At 30.4% G+C, this 23,641-nt stretch overlaps 1 protein-coding gene, 1 long non-coding RNA gene and 1 other non-coding gene across 6 annotated transcripts in view; 2 read left to right on the forward strand and 1 right to left on the reverse strand.

The window, feature by feature from the left end:
• The window catches only part of LOC142327458 (uncharacterized), a 40,752-nt gene extending 36,415 nt beyond the window's left edge, over positions 1-4,337 (forward strand). Inside the window, exon 3 of the long non-coding RNA XR_012756996.1 lies at positions 3,973-4,337. This is a non-coding gene — a long non-coding RNA (uncharacterized LOC142327458). The remainder of the gene's footprint in view (positions 1-3,972) is intronic.
• Positions 1-11,184, reverse strand: part of LOC142327456 (protein Aster-B-like) — a 94,060-nt gene extending 82,876 nt beyond the window's left edge. For 3 of the 4 annotated variants that reach the window (XR_012756995.1, XM_075370549.1, XM_075370550.1), the window contains exons 1-3: positions 11,036-11,184; positions 8,247-8,353; positions 3,950-4,046 (exon numbers count right to left, since the gene is read on the reverse strand). Coding sequence is in view for 2 of the 4 variants with exons in the window: in XM_075370549.1 (XP_075226664.1) it covers positions 3,950-4,046; positions 8,247-8,329 (180 nt within the window). In the remaining 2 variants the exon portion in view is untranslated. The remainder of the gene's footprint in view (positions 1-3,949; positions 4,047-8,246; positions 8,354-11,035) is intronic. The other variant, XR_012756994.1, reaches the window with a different exon arrangement.
• A 378-nt stretch (positions 11,185-11,562) lies between these two features.
• TRNAI-AAU (transfer RNA isoleucine (anticodon AAU)) lies at positions 11,563-11,636 on the forward strand. The gene has a single exon. It is a non-coding gene; the product is annotated as a tRNA-Ile (tRNA).
• The last annotated feature ends 12,005 nt before the right edge of the window (positions 11,637-23,641 follow it).

A 23,641-nucleotide genomic window follows, 5' to 3' on the forward strand; every position in this document is an offset into this window, starting at 1 on the left:
CACAGGTTAATAATTTATTAATAAATGCAGCAGTGGTGATCTGTATTATCAGATATATGTTACAGGCACTTAAAAACCTTGTGTACAAGTGCAGTAGAAAGCTAGAACGGAAATACAGAATAAAATTCAAAATCAAATTCAGTAAATTTGAGATGATGAATTTTGAGATAAACAAGGTGAGATGAGTGTACCTGAGAAGGATGAAGAGAGATCAAGACAATCTTCCATAAACATAACTCCTATAAATATAAACAAAATTAGGCAGCTAGAATGCAATGATTGTCAGTCAACAGAATAGCAATTCTTACAGGTTTTCTCATTCTGATACCACTTTTTAGGCCTATTCATATTTTTTTAAATCCTAAAAATAATAAAACCAACTTTAAGTAAACTGCACTAAAAAAGCTTGGCAATGAAATTACAAAACTTCTCTGGCTCTGCCGGTCAGGTTAAGTAATTCAATTTTTTTTAATTCCATTATCCAGGAGAGGAAAGTTATGATAGATCAAACTCCTACGATATTCAAATGAAAAAAATGCTTTATGAGTATCCAAAAAGCTAAAAAATTCAAACTTCAATAACCGGGAGAAATAATGAATATAACATACAAATGTGTTATAAAGTACTAACTAAAAATGTTTAATTATCGACCTTCAGTTATTTCTTCATTAATATATTAAAAAATACATGCATGTATAGTAATAAATTTTAATATTATTGATTTAACAATTTTTTTTAGTGAATATACTAAAACTAATTTTAAATAAATTAAAAACAAAATTTAAAAATCTTTTTACTTTTTATAAATTTGGGAGCTCCCCCATCCTGGGTATTATTTTGGAAACTATTGTTTAACAAAAAAACATTTTGAGCATTAAAAATTTGAAATGAAAAGTTTATTTTTAATTTTGGGGGCTCCCATACTCAAGGGGAACCACCAGATAAAATTAACTTTTAAGGAAATAATCCCTATGTGGTGATAATAAACTTAAAAAGAAAACTTTTTATAATTATTTAAAAAATATAAAAATACGGCTGTAATTCTACATAAACAGAGACTTTTAATTATCTAGGAAGCAGTAGAAAAGTTTTGGCTATTTTTTTTTTTTTTAATTAATACTTAAGAGTAGAGCTGTCAAAAAATTAAGATTTTTACTTTTTAAATCCAATTGGTAGCTGGTGAGATGAATTTAAATTAAAAAAAATTTTTTGTTACCTAAGACCATTGGAGTAGGATGGGCAAAGAGTTTTTTTATAGTGGTTTGAAGACGTACTGATGTAGAAAATATATATGCAAAAATAATCTCAACTTCTTTTCTGAAGCAACATACAGTTAAAAAATAAAAAATATACAATAATTTTTTGAAGAGGGGTTGATTGTTATACAAAGACTTTTGATAATTAGTGATCTTGTTAAAAAAAACTTCATCTTTTGTAAGAAAGTTTTTGGCTAAAATACCCAGTAAAAATGTCAAATTTTATTTTGCTTAAAACATTCCCATCCCTTTTACCAATTTTTGCAAAAAAAATAATACATTCTTTCAAAAAAATAATACTTTCTCATCCTTCTTTGAAACTTGATTTCTTGAAGTGAGGTGAAAATTAAGGATTAGTTGTTGAAGCCAAAATAAGGATTGCTGTTACCAGTAATTTCTAATTTGTTATGAACTTTTAGAAGTGGAAATTTAAATAAAATGAAAATATAAAACTTGTTTTTATAGCTGGGTTTGTGAGTTATTCTTTTTAATAATTTACATTTAATATTAATAATAATTGTACATTTGAGTTAAGTGCAATTTGTTATATAAGTATAATTTTGTATACAGTACATATTTTGTAAATTCACATACCATTTATTTATTAAAACTCTTTCTAATCCAGAACAGGATCAACTGTATAATGGATATAATTCCATTTAAGCAGGATCAACTATATTTACTCACTATCCAGTACAAATTAACAGAATAGTAAAAACATCATACATAAAAACAATCCTACCTTTACTTATCCATTTGGTTGACTCGATATCTGGTCTCCAGATATCTGGTTTAGTTTTATTAATACTCATACATAGCCAAATCCCCTTTTTTCATGGTCAATATACAATTTTCTTGTTACATTACAAGACTGCCAGGATATGAAGCATTGTTAATTAAAATCCGACAATAAAATAGTGACCAGCATCCCAACCCCCTTAGGAGAAGTCACCTACTTTGTTACGATTCTGGTCGCCATACCCCCCATCCTTTCCAAGCCCTACATTTAAGTAAGCTACTTGTGATTATAAATGTCTCATATCATACGTGTCTATTTGGTAAATATAATGCATACCACCAGCAATGATGATCGCAACAACGTTATTTATTCCTATTTCTCTTAATGTTCTATGCTCTTTCTGATCTAAGCCTTCAATTAGATTACAACTATGGACTCTGGTCTGGTCTACCAGGGAGAGGTGGACAAACCACCAACTCCCATTCAGCTCCATCACAGAATACTGTGTGACATTTACTTCATCACCTAAAATTACCATCATCGAGATGGCGCTACACCTCACGGGTGCACGGATACCCATGCCCTCAGCAGTGCAGTCACCATCCCACCGACAGCAATATTGTTACTCATTTATTGCTTTATTGACAGTGCTACACCTCACAGCTGCACATGCCCTGAGCAGTGCAGTCGTCATCCGGCCAACAGCTAATTCTTTACATAATTCCCAATAATATACTTCTAAGTTACTGGGATGCAATGTCAATGCGACAACTTCTGGCCAATCTAACTGTCAAAATGGTACCTTAGCCACCCAAGGTACTACTCTACTCATACCCTCTCAGCTGATCTGCTCAGTGCAAGATATTTCAGGAAGCCAGCCACTATTGTCCATTTTCTATGGATCTTCCAATTGACCCGCAGATCCAAAAGGAATTTATTCTATCAAGCAACTCTATACTTTCAGCCTCATACGTTGGACAAACATAAAGGACATGGTCCATAGTGTAATCAACTCCACAATCCAGGCAAAGGCCCAAATCGACCAAACCAAACTGTCCCTATATGGACCATGTCCTGATAGAAATTGTGTTATGTTCCGATTGGGGGAGACCCACTTAACCGCTATCTATTCTCTAACATTCGGGAATAAATACGATCAGCAGACAGAATTTCATTTAGAATTATCAATAAAACTTCTTCTGCAAATAAATGATGTGTTTTATACCCTAGTCTGTTTAATCCAACAATCCAATATGTATATTAAAAAAGTAAACAGACTAATAAATACTACCTTACCAGTGAAAATTTTTATTACATTACTTTAAAGTGATAAGAAGATACTAATAAACTTTTATACTAATCACTCATAAAAAGTTATTTTTACTGCCAAGTCCTACATTTAATTAACAGTATAGATATGATAAAACATAACCCAGATGATCGGCTAGAGATGATGATGCTCAGACTTAATAATGATTAATATCATTAATTAATGATATTAATGAATATGAATTAATATTATTAATTCTTAATAATTGACTGAGTGAATGGGGAAATATATGAGTACATCATTGCCAGTATTAAATATATTTATATAAAATAGATATATAAATATAAAAATATCAAACATGCAAACTTTCTCTAAGATAAAATCAACTCTTAAAATGAAAAATAAAAAAAATTACTTAACATTTCACTATAATGTACACAAAATTAAAGAACATTTTCTAAAATAGCTAACTTAAAAAACAGTGAAATAGAAGGTTAGTAACATTAAAACCAATTAACATTAAGCAAAAAAACAATAACGGACATAAATTAATTTGTAATTTACAAACACTAAAAATTAAAATAATTTCCAATTAAAAATTACACACATAAATCAAATATAATTTTTACTAACATAAGATTAATAAAAAAATATTAAACTAGCATTATAAAAAAAAATGCTTACATGATCTGATTTATCTGTTGAAGGTGATGCAGCTGATAAAGGACGTTTATGACCCCTTCTGTAAGGCATGCGTGGACTAGCATTAGGAGTGTTTGATCTATCAGAAAGAAAAGAAAGAAATTTATCTAAATACATATCACCTACCTAAATACAATGATATATCTAAATAAATTATGAATTAATTAAACAGTATGTTCTTTGAAAATAAAAAAGCACACAAAAGAATCATTCTACTTAAAGACAATAGAATTATAATTCCTTCTAACTTGCTCACAAAACTAGTTTAACTGAGAATTACAAAACATGAAAAGTAGAATGTTTACTGGAAATAACTTCACAAAAGATAATGTTTGGATTAATAAATGTATATAGATTAATAAATGGTATTCATAAGTTTTATTAAACAGTTACTATGTTGACCAATTAACATTATATAAATACAGAACTATTTCAGACAATTCAATTTTATAAATAGATAAACAAACTAATTATTAATTTATCAAATAGATTACTTATAATCATCACTAGATTTTAAACAGTAGAAACACTGATAAATCATTTAATTACAAAAACATCACAAAAAAAATTATATCTCCTAAAATAACTACAGTATAAAATAATAATTTCCTTAGGAAAAGAAGGAAAACATTCATCTATTTTTAAAATAACAAATACATACTACTGATTTAGGATACATCATCCAAAAGCACATTGAAACAATATATTTTATTATAAAATAGAACTTCAGGACAAAAATTAATCCTGATATATTGCCAAAAATTAAAGGAATCTGGAAATTATTATTATTTTGTATTAACATACTAACTAAATTTTAATTTTAACTAAAATATGAAACAAACATCCAACAGGAGGGGGCGTTTAGTCCCACTCCCATTGGATGCAAATGCCAGGTCAGATGTGGAAAAGGCAGTGAAGAAGCAACATGAGCAAAGCACACTGCTAGCGAGAACTGTTGGAGATCATGGACAGACCCTTGGGCGCTGAATTTGAAGGTGACCTGGCGACTGGATAGGGTCTCCTGAACACCAGCTCCACTAGTCCCAGCCCTCTCGGTTCGTGCTGGACGGGATTTTGATGACTTCCAGCTCTTTTTGATGAAAGAACTGGTGAGAGTCCTACAGTAGCTGAAGGTCAGAAAAGCCCCTGTTTCCAACAGTATACCGAGCAAAGTCCTCAAGCTAGTGGGGCGCAGCACATCCCGTTTGTTTTTACACATGTACAGCACATGTCTGCAGGCTGGAGCGTTCAGCACCAGATGGAAGACTGCACGTCGTGCTGATCCCTAAGGTAAAGGAGACCCAGAGTTACCATCTTCTTACTGCCCATTATGTATGCCTGACTCAACTGAGAAGGTACTGAAGAAGCTATTAAGGGAGAGACTAGTTGTGACGATGAATCAGAAAGGTGGCTGCCTGTTGCCCAACCAGTACAGTTTCCAGCACAGTCAATTGATCCTAGATGCTGTCCAAGAGGTTGTTGAGGTAGTGTGGCAATTCAGAGAACCACACTTTACCACCCTGTGGTCTTCTTGCTGCGTTGGACATGAAAAACGCATTCAACACTCCACAGTGTCAGGGTCAAGGTCGATCCTCGGCTCCGGCCTTTGGAATAATGTCCACAATGGCTTGCTGAGGCTGGAGATGGCAGATGAGTCAGTCAGCCTTGGTTGGGCACGCTAACAACATTGAGCTACTTGTTGCAGACCGTGACGTGAAGCGTGCCCTACTGAGGCTAAGCCGAGCAATGCACTAAGTCAGCACCTCGCTCTATGAAAATGGGTAGTCTCTAACCCTCAGCAAGACGGAGATCATGATTCTAATGAAGAAGCATATTGACACCTTCCTTCCCTTGTGGTTGGGGATGAGGCTATCAAGACCAAGCCGGCCGTGAAATACCTTGGTACGATGATTGACTGGAAGCAGCTGCTTTTGCTGATCAGCAAAGGAGAGCCACCGACAAAACCATCTACCCACTCTTAGCCGGCTAATGACGAATGTCAGCTGACTGAACATCAACAGACAGCAACTGTTAATGTGCATGGTGCATTCAGTCCTGTTGTACGAGGTGGAAGTGTGGGCCCAGGCAATAGGATCTGGAGAAACAGAAGTGGTTCACACAAGTACAACGCACCGCTACCATGCGATTCGCTTCTGTGTATCGGATGATTTCTGAGCCTGCTGTTCTGGTGGTCGTCGTTGTTATACCCATTGCTCTTTTGGCAAGGTAGTACCAGACGACCTTCAGGAAGCAGCAGGCAGGCGAAGACCAGGAGACCATCACCAGGAAGTTACAGACTCGCACATTCATCGCCTAGCAAGGGACCTGGGACTGCAAGGTTTATCCCTCTGGTCAGACCATAGACAGAGTGGTGGCATGGAGCAGTGGAGTACTACGTGACCTAGTTTTTAATGTGTCACAGGTGTTTTTGTGCTTACCTCCAGATCATAGGGAAAACACCACCCCCCAACTGTCACTATTGCCCTGGTGTATGGGACGTCGCCGAGCACACTTTTTCAAATATGCTCGGTGCGCCCACCAAGAACATTTGAAAAAGGTGTTCACTTGAGTGGGAGAGGAGAGGCATTGAGGCCTAACAATGTGGTAGTGATGATGTTCTGTGATCTGAACAGCTGGGAGAGTGTGGCTCAATTCTTCCAGGGCATTTTCAGGGTCAAGAATGGTGACCTGGATAATCCTGAGCTAGGTGAAAACTAGGTAGCGCCTTCTCAGGCTCGGATAGGAGGACTCAGCCTGAAGTAATGTGTGAAATGGTTCCGGGCTGCTCCAGGAAGAAAGGGGAGTGGTTTTAGCAAGTATCTACTGATGGTGGTTTTATAAGACCAACAGTGGGAGCTCGGCACTCCATGCATAAATGCATTTCCACCTCCCTCCCACCACAAAAAAAATTATTTTTTACATATATAATTTTTTTTCTCATATATATATATATATATATATATATATTACTTATGCAACTTGACCAGTTGAATAGATACTAACAAAGTATAAGTGACTAATTTACAGGGAAATCTCAAAAAATGGATGGTTCGCGTTTGAAAGACAAAGTTAGTTCCAACAGAAAAATGAAACCAACTGTATTTTTTACCAACAAAGAGTGTTTGAGTAAAACAAAAACTGTTTTCTACACATGATATAGAAGTGCATACCAGTTGTTATATCCATTATTTAAGACAATATTCTTTCTGATTCAGGAATTTATGACCAATGAGTAATGGGCATTTATAGATTTAAAATTTGCTACAAAATTACAATTATCTCTAACAGTGAACAACTCAAAACTTTGAATGATAGATTCTCAGGACTATGACACACAAGGGAAATACATCCTAAGGCATCAGTCAATAATCTCTGGTGTTGTTTAATTATTATTAAACAACATTTATGTCATAACTAATATAGTAAGATCACTGTTGACTTGGCTTAGTCTTTTACAATGAATTACAACTAACAATTCAATTTTTCTATATTACCTTAATTTTTAATTTCTTAATCTGATTTTATTGTACAACTCAGTTTGTTAAATATGATACAAGTGAGTTTGTTGAATATGATAAAAGACAAGATGTATCTAAAACAGCCTGTAAAATTCAATCAATGTACTTTCTGAAATTCTAAATTTCTTTCTACAATTGATGTAGACAAAAATTCTCATTATTAGTATTATTATAGTGCATGTTAACTACAATACACTTTGATATTTATTTGTGTACTGATGACAACAAGCTAATTCCCAATTACATTCATCTTTTTTCTTATGATGAAATCAATTTTGTAGCATATGAAAAGTGTAAACCTGACGAGTATTTCAACCCAGAACTTTCTGAATGAAAGACAGAGATGTTACCACTCTGCTACAGTGATTGTCAAGTTGATCATACTATTCCTATAACCAAAGTACTAGTAGGTAGTTGAAATTTACCAAAGATAAATTAAAAATTAATCTCTGGTGAGCAGATCTTTATCATAGAAATTACTAGAATTTTAAATATAAATATATTACCCAACTGAAATAAATTTCAGTAATAAATTACTAGTGATCTGGCTACAGTAATAATACATCAATTAACCAAGCTCTATGACAAAATAGTAGCATCTCTGCCTTTCATTTCTGGATTCTGGTTCTGGATTCAAATTTCAAAGCCAGTGAAAAAGCCAATGAAAAATTGCCTGTTTTCATTTACTATAAGATTTGTCATCATAAAAAAAATTTAAATAAGATGATGATAAAACATCTGTAAAACAATAATTATATTACTTTGGAGTAACTCCAGTAGGTGCTTCATGAACAGAGTTCTGATTTCCTGGTAAGGTCATAATTAAATCTGATTTAGATGGCATAGTTCAAAGAATACATCCTGTAATCTGAAAAAAAATAAAAAGATGATTTAAGCAAGACATAAAACTGGATAAATTACACTTGCATCATACTTACTTACTCCTATTATCTTTACATAAAAAATATGACTGAATCAAGCATGTAAATAATCAGATAAAAGAATAACTGAAATGAAATTACATAATCATCAATATCTAGTCTATACATATATTTCTAGCTCATCAAAACTATAAATAAAAATATTTTAGAACTCTTAGAAGATCTTAGAAATTTCTATGAAATAATTTCTATGACCTTTGCACTGGCCACAAGTAATGATTCATTGTTCCACAAAGCAACAAGTTTTTATTTAAAATATTAAACTTTGAGTGATGTATAAATTATCTTTTCTCAACTATATTTATTGTTACAAAGTGCCATAGTATTACAAATTGTCACATAATTATTTAATTACATAAATGTGTCACGTGCAATCACATCTTATTTATTGTAAGTATAATTAATAAACACAAATAATAATTTACAAATGTTATAAACATTCAAGAGGTATAATAACTTAAACATTTTAGGTATTTAAACATTTAAGAGGTATAATAATATAAGATGCTTCAAGGGAATATAAAACAGTAAGAACTATCATACTAAACAATTATTAAAGCATAAAATATCCAATAGATAATAATAAGAAGAAATCATTCTGTAACAATATTAACAACAGAATTCATAAAAACAATTTATAATTTATTATATACAAAATAGAAAAAAAAAGTAATTTGTTGTAAATACTGTGATAAATCACATTGTTTACAGACACCAAAGCCTTAACATAAAATAAAACAAGGTGCATCTTGTATTTTTAATAACACTCCAATAAAATTTCTGTTACATATTCAATAATTAATCAAAGAAAGCAGTGAAGCTTAAAACAAGAGAATAATAATGTATTCATTTCAAGTACTTTTGCACAATTTTTAATTCATTAATATTTTTAACATTACCAGGGGAAAACTGCATAACTTTATTTTTCATCAATTAGAACTCTATTCAAAGAAGAATTCTGAAAATACTAAGGCTTTTTATATGTTAAGAATAGATGATGATGATGAAAGGATTTATTATACCTTTTTATATTTTATTCAAAATCGACTAAGTCAACTTACATCAATATTCAAATTCAATTTAGGGTAAAGCTGTTCAAAACTATCTCAGAAATGATTGTTATGTAAATGGAAAAAAAACTGGTAAACCATAACTGGGCTTACTGTCTGCCTTTCTCTGTCTGTTTAGCCTCCAAAACCACTATAACTTATTGTCTGTTATGCCACATTATCACCTCATAAAGTAACAAGGTATAAGTCATCCTCACCCAAAGAAATAACATACCCAATTCCATACTTTCTACTTCTAAGAATTACTAAAAATAAAATAAACGTTATTGTTGGATGCAATAAGTATAACTTCAAAGGTAACAATTCTTAATCAGATTATAGGGTCATCAATTTTTATGACACTAAGAGGTAATAAATCAAGTTAAAAGGAAAGTAAAATATAACATGTTAAAATCAAAGATGTTCTTGTCAATTCATATATCAGGTAAGGAAACATAATTTTGCTAAGGCCCAATAATAGAATTTAAATAGGTTTGATCTTTAAATCAGTTATTATCTTAAGCTCTTTCCCAAATTACAACTTATCATGGTAGAACACCCATTCCCTGGGCTATTACATGCTATCGGACTCATATCATTAGTATATTCAATTTGATTTTCTCAATAATAAACAAAACCACTATCAGTAATCTACTAACTATCAATAACTCACTAATCAGTAAATAACTCAATCAGTCAGTAACAGTCAATAACTCAATCAGTAAACCACTATCAATAACTATTCAAGTTAAAAGGAAAGTAAAATATAACATGTTAAAATCAAAGATGTTCTTGTCAATTCATATATCAGGTAAGGAAACACATAATTTTAATAAGGCCCAATAATAGAATTTAAATAGGTTTGATCTTTAAATCAGTTATTATCTTAAGCTCTTTCCCAAATTACAACTTAGCATGGTAGAACACCCATTCCCTGGGCTATTACATGCTATCGGACTCATATCATTAGTATATTCAATTTGATTTTCTCAATAATAAACAACTCAAAGAGATTATTTCCTATGAAAAAAAGATTCACAACCCAAATTACATTATAAAAATTAATATAAAAATATGAGATCACCTTTAAAGAAACTACTTTCATTTATGTGAATGAAAAATAAAACAACTATGTTCATTTATAAGGTTATTTTTTAACAACAGACAAGTTCCACTTTGTAATAAAGAAATTGGCCCCAAACTATCAAATTTCGCTCAAGGCGAATAATGAACTGTCTTTTAAATGGCTAACTACCGTTTATTTAAAAGAAAAAAAAAATTACTTTAATATAAATCATAAAAATTAACAAATTTAGTATTGTCATCATTATTATTATTATAGTCGCGTCACCAAAAAAATTTAATGAAATTCAAAACAGTGGTAAATGAATACACAGTAACAGGAAGAAGATCTCAAACAACTTGCAATAATTAACAAATAACGAAAATAATTTAACAACTTATATGGAATCAATAACGCTAGTGTACCCAACTATTCTCATTTATCGCAATTAAAACTATTCTAAAAAGGGAAACTTCATTTAATCATTTTAGTCTTACCTAACAAACAGAAAATCAACTTTGTATAATTTCAATAAAACACCGGTATACTTTAAACAGGATTTACGAACCGATAAGATGACAGATATCAATGACAACAAAACAGCTAGTTACCTTCGGCACAGCCGAAAACCTATTTACAGTATGCACTAAAATGTCTAAGTCATAATTCACAAGTCCCAAATTTAAATTGTCAGCGGCTTCGATTTTTTTTTAAATGCCTTCTTATTTAACTAATAATAAAATCTAATTTATACAAAATTGTATTAAAAAACTCTTTTTGCTTCAAATATAGTATCTTTATTTGGCTTAAAAGAATTCCTCATGAATGTAATTTTTATTCAAAAATTATGTTAAATCATTTTTTAGAGTTCTATAAAAATAACCATTTAGAAAATAAATATAATTTCCAGTTAATTTCGATAATGTGGTAAATATTATTAAAAAGAGAATGTGAAATTCTTATTAAAATATCTCAAGTTATTTATTTGAGTTTTTGTACAGAAAACTTCTATCCCTGAGCAATTGGCCCATTAGCTCAGTTGGTTAGAGCGTCGTGCTAATAACGCGAAGGTCGTGGGTTCGATCCCCCCATGGGCCATGATTTTTTTTTTCTTTTTTGTTTAAAACATGAGCCACAAACAAGTACATCATTTCACATACATTTTTTAGTGACTTAAAATCAAATTAAGAATTTTTTTGTTTAATAACTAAACATCAATCAGTTCATAAAACTATTCCTGTGGAGATTATATTTTGTTTAGTATTATTAGCACGAAATCAAGGTATTGACTGAAAAAAATTATTAAATGACACGATACATTCATAAATATTAACATTAAAATATATATTTTGAACTTCATAGAATAAGAGAAACAGCTCTATACAATGCAGGTAACCAATTTATAATTCTATGAACATTTATTATTACAATTCTGATAGTTTTAACTCTCGAAAAGTAATTTTCTCATTGAAAAAAGAATATTTTTATTAAGTTAATTATTTTTAATAATCAATATTTTCAAAGATAGTGGGACAATTTTTTTTTCTTTTTTTTTAATAAAAAGGTAAAATAATAAAACTAATATAAATTATATAGTAAAAAATGTAAAACTAAGTTAAAACAAAAGTTATAAAGTGAAATAAAACTCAAAACTAATATCACAGATGGAGTCTTTAAAATATAAAAGCTAAAATAATAGAAAATGAAACTATATAAAATTTATCTAATTCCGATAGGAAGTGCAAAAGACTCCCTACTTGGATAATAAAATTACAGCCACAGAACCAAAAAAATCAAAATTGAAAGTAAGGGGAAAAAATATAATATAAAATAAGAACTGTAGCAGGAATATCTTCCTGGTTGTGTGGTCTTAAATGAGTTTGTATTACTTCAAATAAAACTGTGCCAAATTTTATTTAGCAAAGAATAATTTCTTAACATAATTTGATTTATAATTTTATGAATATGACAATAACCTGATTAAATTTGAACTGCAATAAAATGTCTTATATAGTACGTAAATCCATTAAAAATCATTAATTATTAAATGGTTTGCTTTAGAATACCGAAATTTTTCTTCTATAGAACTTTAGCAAGTAATTAGCAGCATCTGTTTAGTAGACTGGCAGTAGCAAAAAACTTTAAATGAATAATAGTTCGATTTTATGAAAAAAAATTTTGAATATATTTTATTTTTTTAGCATTATCAAATATTTTATAATTACATAAAATTTTTATGTTAAAATCCTAGTCAGTCTTTACATGTTTTAATGAGTGACAAAATAGGGCATAGGCATGTAGTTTCTGGAGAGAAAGAGAGCTGGAGCGGGGGGGAGAGAAGTAAGTAAATATTTTATAATGCTGTTCAACAGGCATAGATCAATATTTAGCAAAGGCTATTTGTTTATCACTATAAGTATCTACTCATCTTTAATTTAATAGCAAATTAGACAAAAAACTGAGTGTATTGAGAGGAGTTTACACGTAGGAATTTTAAACTTTATTAGCAGATGCTAAAGATATGTTCCTGATGGAAGATATAAATATTTTAATGACAAGTCAATTGAAGGAATACAGAAATAGATGAAATCAGGCAAAGATGAAAATAATTGTTTTTACAAAAGGAGGGAAAATAGTAAAAAATTTGTAATGAACATTTCATAATTTTCAATGAATACAAGCGACTGGTATTCATTGATCCTAGCCTCTTTGGGAGTGAAGTTGTCAAAGATATTCATTAAAGAAGAAAAAAATGAATAATTAAATAAATTTCTGTTATGTATTATTTAATTTCTAGTTTTGGTTACCTTTGTGATGATTACAATAGAGATTTTAATAGATTCATACTGAAAACTAGCACGAAACTGTTAATGCTTAACTATAGCCCTCTAAGGGAGGTACACAGCATGTATGTTTGCTTTGCAATGAGAAGTATATTTTCTTAGGAATTGTAATAAACTGGGGAAAATAAGAAGCCAGTTAATTATTCAGTAAACAAGTTTTGGATGAGAGTAAGTGAGTATTTAAAAGAGAAAAAATTGGAGTTGATTGGTGGATAGAGACAAAGTATCAGAGACTTTAATCAATTTTAATTATTTTATTTAATTTATTTTAACTACAACTCTTATCCCTATTTATAATTGTTATTTAAATTAAAAATTTTAGAAAACAGTAAAAGTGAATATAGAAAAACCATATGACAAATATATTATTCCAACATTAATCAAATACAAACTATATCATTTTAAATAACTAAGGAACAATGAATAATCAACATCAAGATATATAAAGTATATAATGTACAAAAAAAAATGTATAAGTAATGAATATAATATATGAAGGTGTTATAAAGTATACAATATATTTAAGTAATAAAGTAATTTAAGACTGCAAATCAACTTAAGTAAACTAATGCATTTAAGACAATATTTAAGAAATCAAGCAAAAGAAACTGAGAAAAAATGTTAGGAAGTAATCAGTTAACTTCCCAAATATTTTTGTTTATGAGTTGAGAACAAAAATCTCTGATGTTCTCATCTCCAAGCCACAATTTCAAAAATTTTTTGAATACATAATATCTAGAACAAAATTTTAAAAAGGCAGGAAGAAATTTAATGAATTTGCTGAATATATATTCAGCATGTCGCTGACCAATTCTTTAGTACAATAAAGCTGATCCAATATTATTTCTGAGGTCATATTATTGATTATTTATAAAATAAATATAAAACTGAGGATTCTTTGAATAAAAGAAAGTTAAAATGTTACAAATAAACAACTGTCTATAGTGTATGATTTCTTTAGAATAACCTTTAGAACATATTTTTGGGGTATTTGAATTTGATTAAGGCGACTATAAAAAATTCCACTCCATCACACAATACCATAACGTATCAATGACTGAGTCACACTGTTAAAAACACTAAGTGCATCTTTTATTGGTAAAATAATTTTTAACCTATGATGTATGTAAAAACATATTTGTAATTTATTATTAAGATTACATGCATGGGGAGCCCAAGATAAATTTTCATCAACAATAATGCCCAAATATCTAGTACTGATAACTTTTTTATTTTTGGATTACAGCATGGAGTACATTGACATAAGTTTAATTGTTCATACAGACAAATGTGAAGATCAGGAGACTAAGAGTGGGAAGACTAGGAACAATGAATTTAATGTTTAAATAATGTTGTTATATAATAATGAATAATTATAATCTTTGTAGGAATTCTGTGAGAATAATATAAGAAAGTTAAATGGAGATGGAGGCAAGTTAGGTTTTGATTATATGTGTGTTAACGAATGGGCGAGTGTACTTGGTATACATTAAAAACAGATGTCATTGAAAATATAAATTGAGGGGCATGTATTATAATGAATGATATTTATTTTGTAGATTTTTGCTGCTTTTGTTTCTACAATCATTTGATGGCTTTAAGACAAGAGCACATTTAATTTTACTTATTTTTTGTATTGGTTACAATAAATTTACATTATTCATACATTTAAATGAAAACTCAACATAAAGTTATCATAAATTTAAATTGTCTACCTACGTAACTTGAAAGGACCTACAGATAGTACGTTCTATTTAGAGCATTAAATTGTATCCTCTTTCTACTTTCATACGTATAAGGAGTAGCCTACCAATTGAAAGGTGTAAGGTAAGAATCATTGATCAAAGCCACATATCAAAAATTGGCTGTTTTTTATGATCCTGTGCATAACAAATAGTTGAACAATTCTGAATGCAGTGTCCAACATTATTGTTGATATTTATTAGTGGATAATTACCACAGAAGTCCAAACAAAGCCACACCTGAAAAACATGATTTAGGATGCTAAACTGAATAGACAAATGATTAGAGGTAAAGCAAAAAACAACTAGAAACAAAGTATGAAACAATTAGTCACTTTTATGTTAATTTCCATACTGCTATAAAATAATAAATTTAATGCATTTCTAAATGATACATATTCTTAATTACGTATCTACAAAGTAAGTCATACAAAATTTAATTTGAATAAGCACTTCAATTATGAATTTCACACAATTTTTTAAATATGTCAGCCTTGGTATTTAATGAACTGTTACATATTGGGTACTAATGTACTATTCAAGTAATAAATTACTATTTTAAGAGTTAGTTATTGTATTTGTTTATTCTTTTGAGGAAAACAAACTACCTACACCATACCGTATAGGCTTTGTACAGCAGTAGTAGACTGCAACGTTGATAAGAAGTCAAACCAGTCTGCTTGTAACTCATACAATTACAGTACACATAATTAACTGTAGCTGGTTATAACAACAAAGAAATATATACTTGTTATTTCTAGAGTAATACCCAGCATCCTACACGATATTACTTTGTTATTAAACTTTGTAAAATAATTTAACTTGATCCATATGTATTTACTTATAAGAAAAATCTAGTTGTAAATTTACTCATTTGATCATGTACTTTCCAGAATTTGTCTGAGCCTGCTTGCCATATAATTAATTTTGTTGTAGCATCTTAACATAAAAGTGACTAAATAGCAGTTTTATTTTCTGCACTACCGTAAAAAACAATTAACAGATTAATTAAATCTTTATCAAAAACTGTTTTCTTAGTTTCCATTATTACACGTAAACAATTCTCTTCCCAAGTCCAAACTCGTTTGGACTATCAAGCAAACTGAGTAAGGGTGGTTGTAATATTTTAAAATTAATTTTCTGTTTAAATATTCTTTCACAATGTATTGGTTGTAACTACTGAAAAACATTTACCCATATTTATTACAATTACCTTGAGATACATTGGTAAAAATTAAGTAGATATTCTATTAATGGTTAAACAGAGACTATACCTCTGTTAAGCTTAGCTTCCCCCAACATAAATCATGTTTTACAGGTGTGGCATCAACTAAACTGATATGGTAATTATCCATTTATAATTATCAATCAATTAATTATTCATTCATTAATCTAGACCATTCTAACATGATTGATGATTCTGCAAGGGTTCCTCTTCTCTCAACAGTTTCCTTCAATCCATCCTTATTATTCATTTCACAGGGCAGCATTCTAGTTAAAGTTTCTTCTCTTCATTATATATATTTTTCTAGTATACATGAAGAATTAGCATGCAAGCTCGATAAATTACTTTTACTTAGCACATCCATACTCTGTATCAAACTTCTCACTTCAAGAATTCTTGGTTAGTCTAACATTTTCCAGATACAAGTTCCTATGTGCTGGTATATCTTTCTTAGTAGTGATTACAGATGCATTTCTAAGCATCAACAAGTTTTAACTTAGCTGTAATGGATGGGATGAAGTGTAAAGCAGACTGAACAGTCAACAAGTGACTTTTACTACTTATTTTACCACAGAATCAAAACATGTGCAAGATTAGATTGACAGCATGAGAATTACCTTATACATTGAAAGTGAAAATAATTTAATAAATTTTATTTTACTCAAGGATTACATTATTTCACTGCAGAGGGGGAACTATTACTGTACAGGCATGTTTTTCTTTCTTAAATTCGAGATACATGTCAAGAATTCTTTTTCCAAAAAGACATACTATACAGAAAATTCCTGCAATGTACATATAACTTGCAGAACTGAACATAAGTTAACTTAGTAAGTTTGACAACAATTTGCCTTTGAAAAGACACTAGGTGGTAACTACTTCACTCATTTTCCCTGGTTTGCTACATTTCTTGGCTAATCCATTTTAGCAGCAAATTCTTTTATAACTCTTGACGTTATGACACTTAAAAAAAGATAAGAATTTTAAAGATTTGTTTTGTCCGATACAGGTTTTACTGTTTTAACATTTTCATGCCAACTTGTATGTAAGAAATACAGCAGAGCATATGGAAGAAATAACATAATTTGATAAATTTATATGAAACTGGTTACCGCGAACTCATCCTGGCCTGCAAATTTCATATGTATTGAATTAGTGTTCAGTAGAATTATACAGATCTGATGACCGAATGTGCCAAATTATTTGTTTACAGCTCATTTTTTTACTTGCACAGGATAATAAGATGATAGAAAAGAATTTTATTTTGCACTTTCTTTTTTTTGTTTGATGAAATAATTCACCATATAAGGTCAAAGCTTGTGCATGGGAATATGAAAATTTTGTAGCATATAAGAAATGCCATGCCTAACCACGATTTGAACTTGTGATGTCTGAAAGGCTGAGATGCTACCTCTCCATCACAGAGATCAGCTTAAATATGTTCTTGCAATTCATACTATAAATATTTTTAGGTGTAGAGAAAAGATTTCAATGAACGACTGGTGCAAGTTAAATAAAATAGTAAGATAACTTAGAAGAAACTGAATTTAATTAAAAAAATAATAATTAGTTGAATTTAGGATCTAATTATGTTTCTCAAAAGGTATTTTCATCTATACTAAAGATGAATACGGTTTTGTTTTTTGTAGATGTTGGGACAAAAAACTTCTATATCAATTGCATCCAAATTTTTACGCATTTCTTTGCATAACTGAGGTTTTCTAGTGGAGATTTGCCAGTTGAAGCACAAACTTGAGTCGAGTCTCTTTATCACTGTGCGAGCTGGGTTTATACTGAATGATTTGAATCAATCAAATGAATAATATTACAAAAATAACAGAATAAAATAATTTACCTTACAAAAAATCTGTATGTATAGTATTATATAAAGAATAACAGGGTTTTTGTTTGTTCGGTATAAACAAAGAAAAGGCAATCGCAACCAAATTTTTACCAGTTTCTTGGCATAACCAAGTAAGTTTTTAGGTATATGTCATCTTAAAAACAAACAGATTGCTTTCAAATTTTCAGGATACAATCATATTATACCATGGAACATTTTAAGCCAGAGACCAAGGTCCTAGCTCCTTTGAAGGTTAAAATATTCATTATTTATTCACCTCCAAGGAGAGTTAAGTTGTTAATTAAAAATATTCATTAAGGAAAAAAAAGATTAATCCTTTTATATTTCATTGTTTTATTTCTGCCTCCATGGCAAAGAAATTATTAACCTTTCCCCATCACAATGATCCGCAGTTGATTAGCACTCCGCGAAAATATGTTGGTATCCGATTGCCTCCCTTCATAGTCTTATGCTACACTCTTGTGAAAAAATTTCAGTATATTAAAGAGATTTAACAGATTCTGACAAAAAAAAAATTGAAACAGTACAAAAATTACAATAATTTAATTGCAGAATTTTTTTGCGCATTTCTACCGCGTTTTTCATTAGGGAAACTATTTTTTTTTTTTGCTTATGGAACATAGTTTGCTGATTTTAAAAATAATACTTTCAAGCAAATCGGTTGAAAATTAGGCAAAATATGATGAAAAACCCCATGTCATAAATCACAGATTAGCAACATACGTTGTTAGTATAAGTGAAAGTAGATTCAGAAAAACATTTTATAAAAATCTCCACCACTCAAAAGGCTACTCAGATTGACAAAAACCCATTTTTACTGTATACTGTTATTCATTACGAAACTATATGTGTTACATGTTTACCGATATCATTTGTCTGAAAAGATATTTATAAACCTCAAGTAAAAGTGACGTATTTATGACCACAAATTCCTTTTTTTTGTGTGTCGTATATCATAATTTATTATGCGTTTCAATACATCGATATGTTGCTAGTAAGATAAGCTATTTTTGGAAATAATAAATAAATCCATAATCCTCATACCAATTAATAACACTAGTCACACACAAGCACATTTCTGAGAAAAAAATGGTCATATTCTTTCTAGTCTAAATAAAACATTTTACATCGTATAAACGTCGTTCAAATTGTGTAATAAAACAGATTCCTTTACGAATATAAAAAAAATAAACCAGACTTAGATGCTATATAAAACAATTTTGTAACAGCATTTTAAAACTGACGCATACATAACCAGTTCAAAGGCTACATGACCTGAAAAGGTTAATTTTTTATCAAAGGTGTGCGCACTTTAGCTACCATAGCCACTATTATTCAGTCATTTGTAATTTAGTTTCTTTTTCATGTTTCTATAGTTATCAGTATTATTCTCACAATCATGGGGGTAACAAGCAGTGTGGGAGTCCAGGGATCAAAGCCCTCTAGTTAGATAGGACTGGAAAGTGAAGCAAGCTCTGCAGGCCTGGGTTCATCTGGGCCTTGTTGGTCCAGGTTCTGGCTAGATGGGCCAGCTAGTATAAAATAAAATCTAATTTTCATTGATATAGCCTACAAAAAATTTATTTATTACAGTAAACTTTCAAATTTAACACAAATCCATGATAATAAATTCAAATTTAACACAAATCCATGATAATAAATTCAAATTATACCTTGTAGATTTATACCAGGCAAAAGAAAATTGCAAAAGGAAAAACCCAACTATTTTAAAGGAAAACACGATTTTAAATTTCAAAACCTAAGAAATATATTGTAAACCACATGTAAAAAAAAAATTAGTGAGAAGGAAAATTCAGATATTTAGGAATACAGGCTACATAAGCATGCAGATTGGATGTCAATGTTTTAAATCTTTATAACAAAGAGTTTAAAAGAAAACTCCTAATTGGTTGTGTTGTCAGTGAAAAACTCTTAATAGAAACTTTATAAAAATAATGGTAGCTAAAGATTTTTTTATTTACAAAAATAAGTATTTTTAGTTTACCTCATTTACATTACATTGCAGATTTTAAAGAACTTTAATGCTAATTTAATATTATTTCAACTATGGGATATATTCATTCAATTTTTGCACAAAACTGAAGGTGATATTAGCTCTTAGCAACTGGCTGCTTATAAAACCAACCATTTTATAATTCATGGGTGTAATTTATTATGAATATTTTTTTAGAAACTGTAGCATACAATTTCTACTCCTCTTGCTCCTGCCAACCCTTTGTAAACTATATGTTTTAAGAAAATAAAGACAAATTTATAACAAAAGATTACAAAAATTTAAAAAAAACAATCTTAGAAATTACTAGATTAGCAAATTAGTATTTTAAAAAAAATTAAATTCATCAACTCAAAAGGCTTTTAACATACTTTAGAATGTTTCAATATGGGCACTGTCTGTTGCTCTGCAAACATCCAGCTTATAATAAGACTTCTCAGGCCCACTGTATCATCACAGGCACAACTGTGCTAACAGCAGTGGTGATCCGTTGCCTTAAATGCTATACATCCCTGATTTTTTCATTGTATGTTTTTAACATATTCCCATAGAAAAGTCTAGGAGTGTCAAATCTGGGCTTCTCAAGAGGCCAAAGCACAGGATTGAATCTTTCATTGAGAGCACGTCAAATGTCTAGGTTAATGTATGGAGGCACGCCATCTTGTTGAAACATTATAGCAATGTTACTTTCTTGTTCATTTGTGGGAAAATATGTACAGTTGTAGCATATCATTCCCTGTGACAATAGACTCATGAAAAAAGAATGGGCCAATCACATTATCAGAAATCAAACTGCACCACATGTTTTATTTTTGGGGAATTCTGACATACTTTATTAGGTTGCAGAGATCCTCCCATATCCTACAGTGATGTCAAAAACATTTAAGACAACCGATCACCACTGTTATGCCTGTGATGATCCAGCAGACCTGGGCAGAAGTCGTTTATCGACTGAATGTTTGCAGAGCAGAAACATTCTAAAGTATGTAAAAACCTTTTGAGTTGATGAACTTTTTAAAAAAATACTCAGTTTGATTATCTGTAGCAGTTTCTGAGAAACAATTTGTTTAAACTGCTGCAACCTTTTTCATAGACCCTGTACTAGAACACTTTTTCAATATTAATTTACATCAGATTGTATGTTTTAATTTTTGGTACAAGAGACAAATTGATATTTGAGAAACCTTTTTTGTGTTACTTACATATAAACTATTATTTAAAAACTTTCAGTCATTTTATGATTACAGGCAGACATCCTGATAAAACATTTTGTGGTCACTTGATAAATACAAAGCCAATGACATAGTTTAAAATGTTGGAACCTTAGTGATTATTCACCTTGAGTAAAGTTGGGTGCTTAAGTTAGAAAACATCTTCACATTAAACATTGGCCTAGGTGATGGGATACAAAGTGATAATTTTTGAAGTACACAATAATAAACAGAGATCACCTGAAGCCATAGATATCACATAGAAATTACTGCCACTGTTGCCAAATACCAAATTAGTCTAAAATATTTTGACAGATTTTTTCCCACAGCATAAGGTTCAAATCTAATCATGTTTAAATGTTTACTTTTATACCAAAAGCTCTCTATGTGGAGGCCATGTGTAGTCAGCATAACGTTTTACAAAATATTTAAATATTGCTTTAATTTATAATACAACTTAATAGACTGATTGTCAGATACTTATATTCAAAGATTGGTAAAATAGCGGCCAAGGGAAATAAATAATAGTAGTCCTAATAATCTCGTTAAGAATAAAACTCCCTATGTAACACGTAGATCTGGAAAAGCATTTAATGATATACAATAAAATAAAGTGTTGAACAATTTAAAGAAAATTGGATCAAAAAAATATAGTTGTACAAGAATCAAGATACCAATAATAATACATGAAAGAAAGAGAAGCTCTGTTATAACATTTAATATTAGCAGAATCTTAACATTTGCCAAAAACCAAAAATGAGTTTTATTAAGCAATTCTAAAGAATTTGGAAGTCTTAGATGAGGAGAGAAAAGTAGTTTGAAAAAACTTAAATTAAACAGAGGCAATAAAATGTGAAAGAAAAATAGCGATTTATGATAGAATTTTGCTTTTATAGGATATAAAAAATCAGATGAAATCAAATTAACAAGTGAAGAGGTCTTGGGATATAAGAGAGGAGAGTTTGTTGCTGAATTAGCTGCTGGGCGATTCAAAAAGGACTTCACAATTTTTAAACCATTTATAAAAATTTATTAAGATAACTTACAGATTCACTCGTCTCATTTCTTAGAAAAACACATCAAGCTTAAACTCACATCATTCATTAGTACTGAAATCTACCACCAGCGCTGTTAAAAAATGAATACATTTACTGGTACAGAACATGCTCAGTGTTTTGGTTTTACAATTTGCAGTCAGCAACTACAAACCACTACCTTTGTCTACTAATCTTGCTGAACTAAGGCTTCAAATTAACGCCACCAGCTGCAGAGGTAATGCCCCACTTGCTGGCTAGTCTGGAATAAAATTCAGGTGGGCTGTATGCTGCATTACAAATGAAAGTCATATCAAACCACTGAATATTGATTGACAAATTTGATGTGTTTTTCTATGAAGAGAGACATTTTAATCTGTAAGTTATCATAAATTTTTATACGCTTTTTGAATTGCCTGCTACATTGACAAATCAACACATTGAAATTTCCTTTAAAAGTGAAACAACTGAAAACAACTATATGGAATACTAGGTTCAAAATAAAAACAATATTAAAAATCTAGCATAAAACAATAAAGTTGCTGAACTTCATAATGCAAAAACATGATGTTTTAATCAAATGTTTGATTCCAGACGCACAACCTTAAGAAATTGTTAACACATTAGACAACACCAATTTATTGTTGCCAAAGATATTTCAGATGTTAGGCCATAATTTAAAACTTCGGACACAATGCCACATAACAGACACAGTCCACAATGTTGTGGTGCACAGTTAGTTGGCAGGGTCACAGCAAACACAAACTGATTAGTCTGAGTTATCAGATATCCATGAGTGAGCTTTGTGTGCCCTATTTGCAATTGGCAAATAATATCCTCCTAATGACGGTTATTCCTACATGAAAACCCCCATGGGAACAATGTTGTTAACTGCAAAGTTTATTGTTGGTAGCAGCATTCCATTGTCACTCATCATGAACCACCCTCTGAAAAAAAAACAAAAAAACACAAGATTGTTAGAAACATGATTAATGAAAGGAGGCTGCGAACAGGTCTCTTGTCAACAACCAGCGCGCTCATTGCCTGAAATTCCAATATGAAACGAGATCCAGCAGAAGTTCACAGTTGTTATGCTGAGTCATTTAAGAGATCAGACTGTATATCACAGAGTGTCTGGAATACAGGTCACTAATCACTTGCAAGGCACTC

The sequence above is a fragment of the Lycorma delicatula genome, chromosome 7, assembly GCF_047948215.1.
Source record: "Lycorma delicatula isolate Av1 chromosome 7, ASM4794821v1, whole genome shotgun sequence".
Taxonomy (NCBI): Eukaryota; Metazoa; Arthropoda; class Insecta; order Hemiptera; family Fulgoridae; genus Lycorma; species Lycorma delicatula.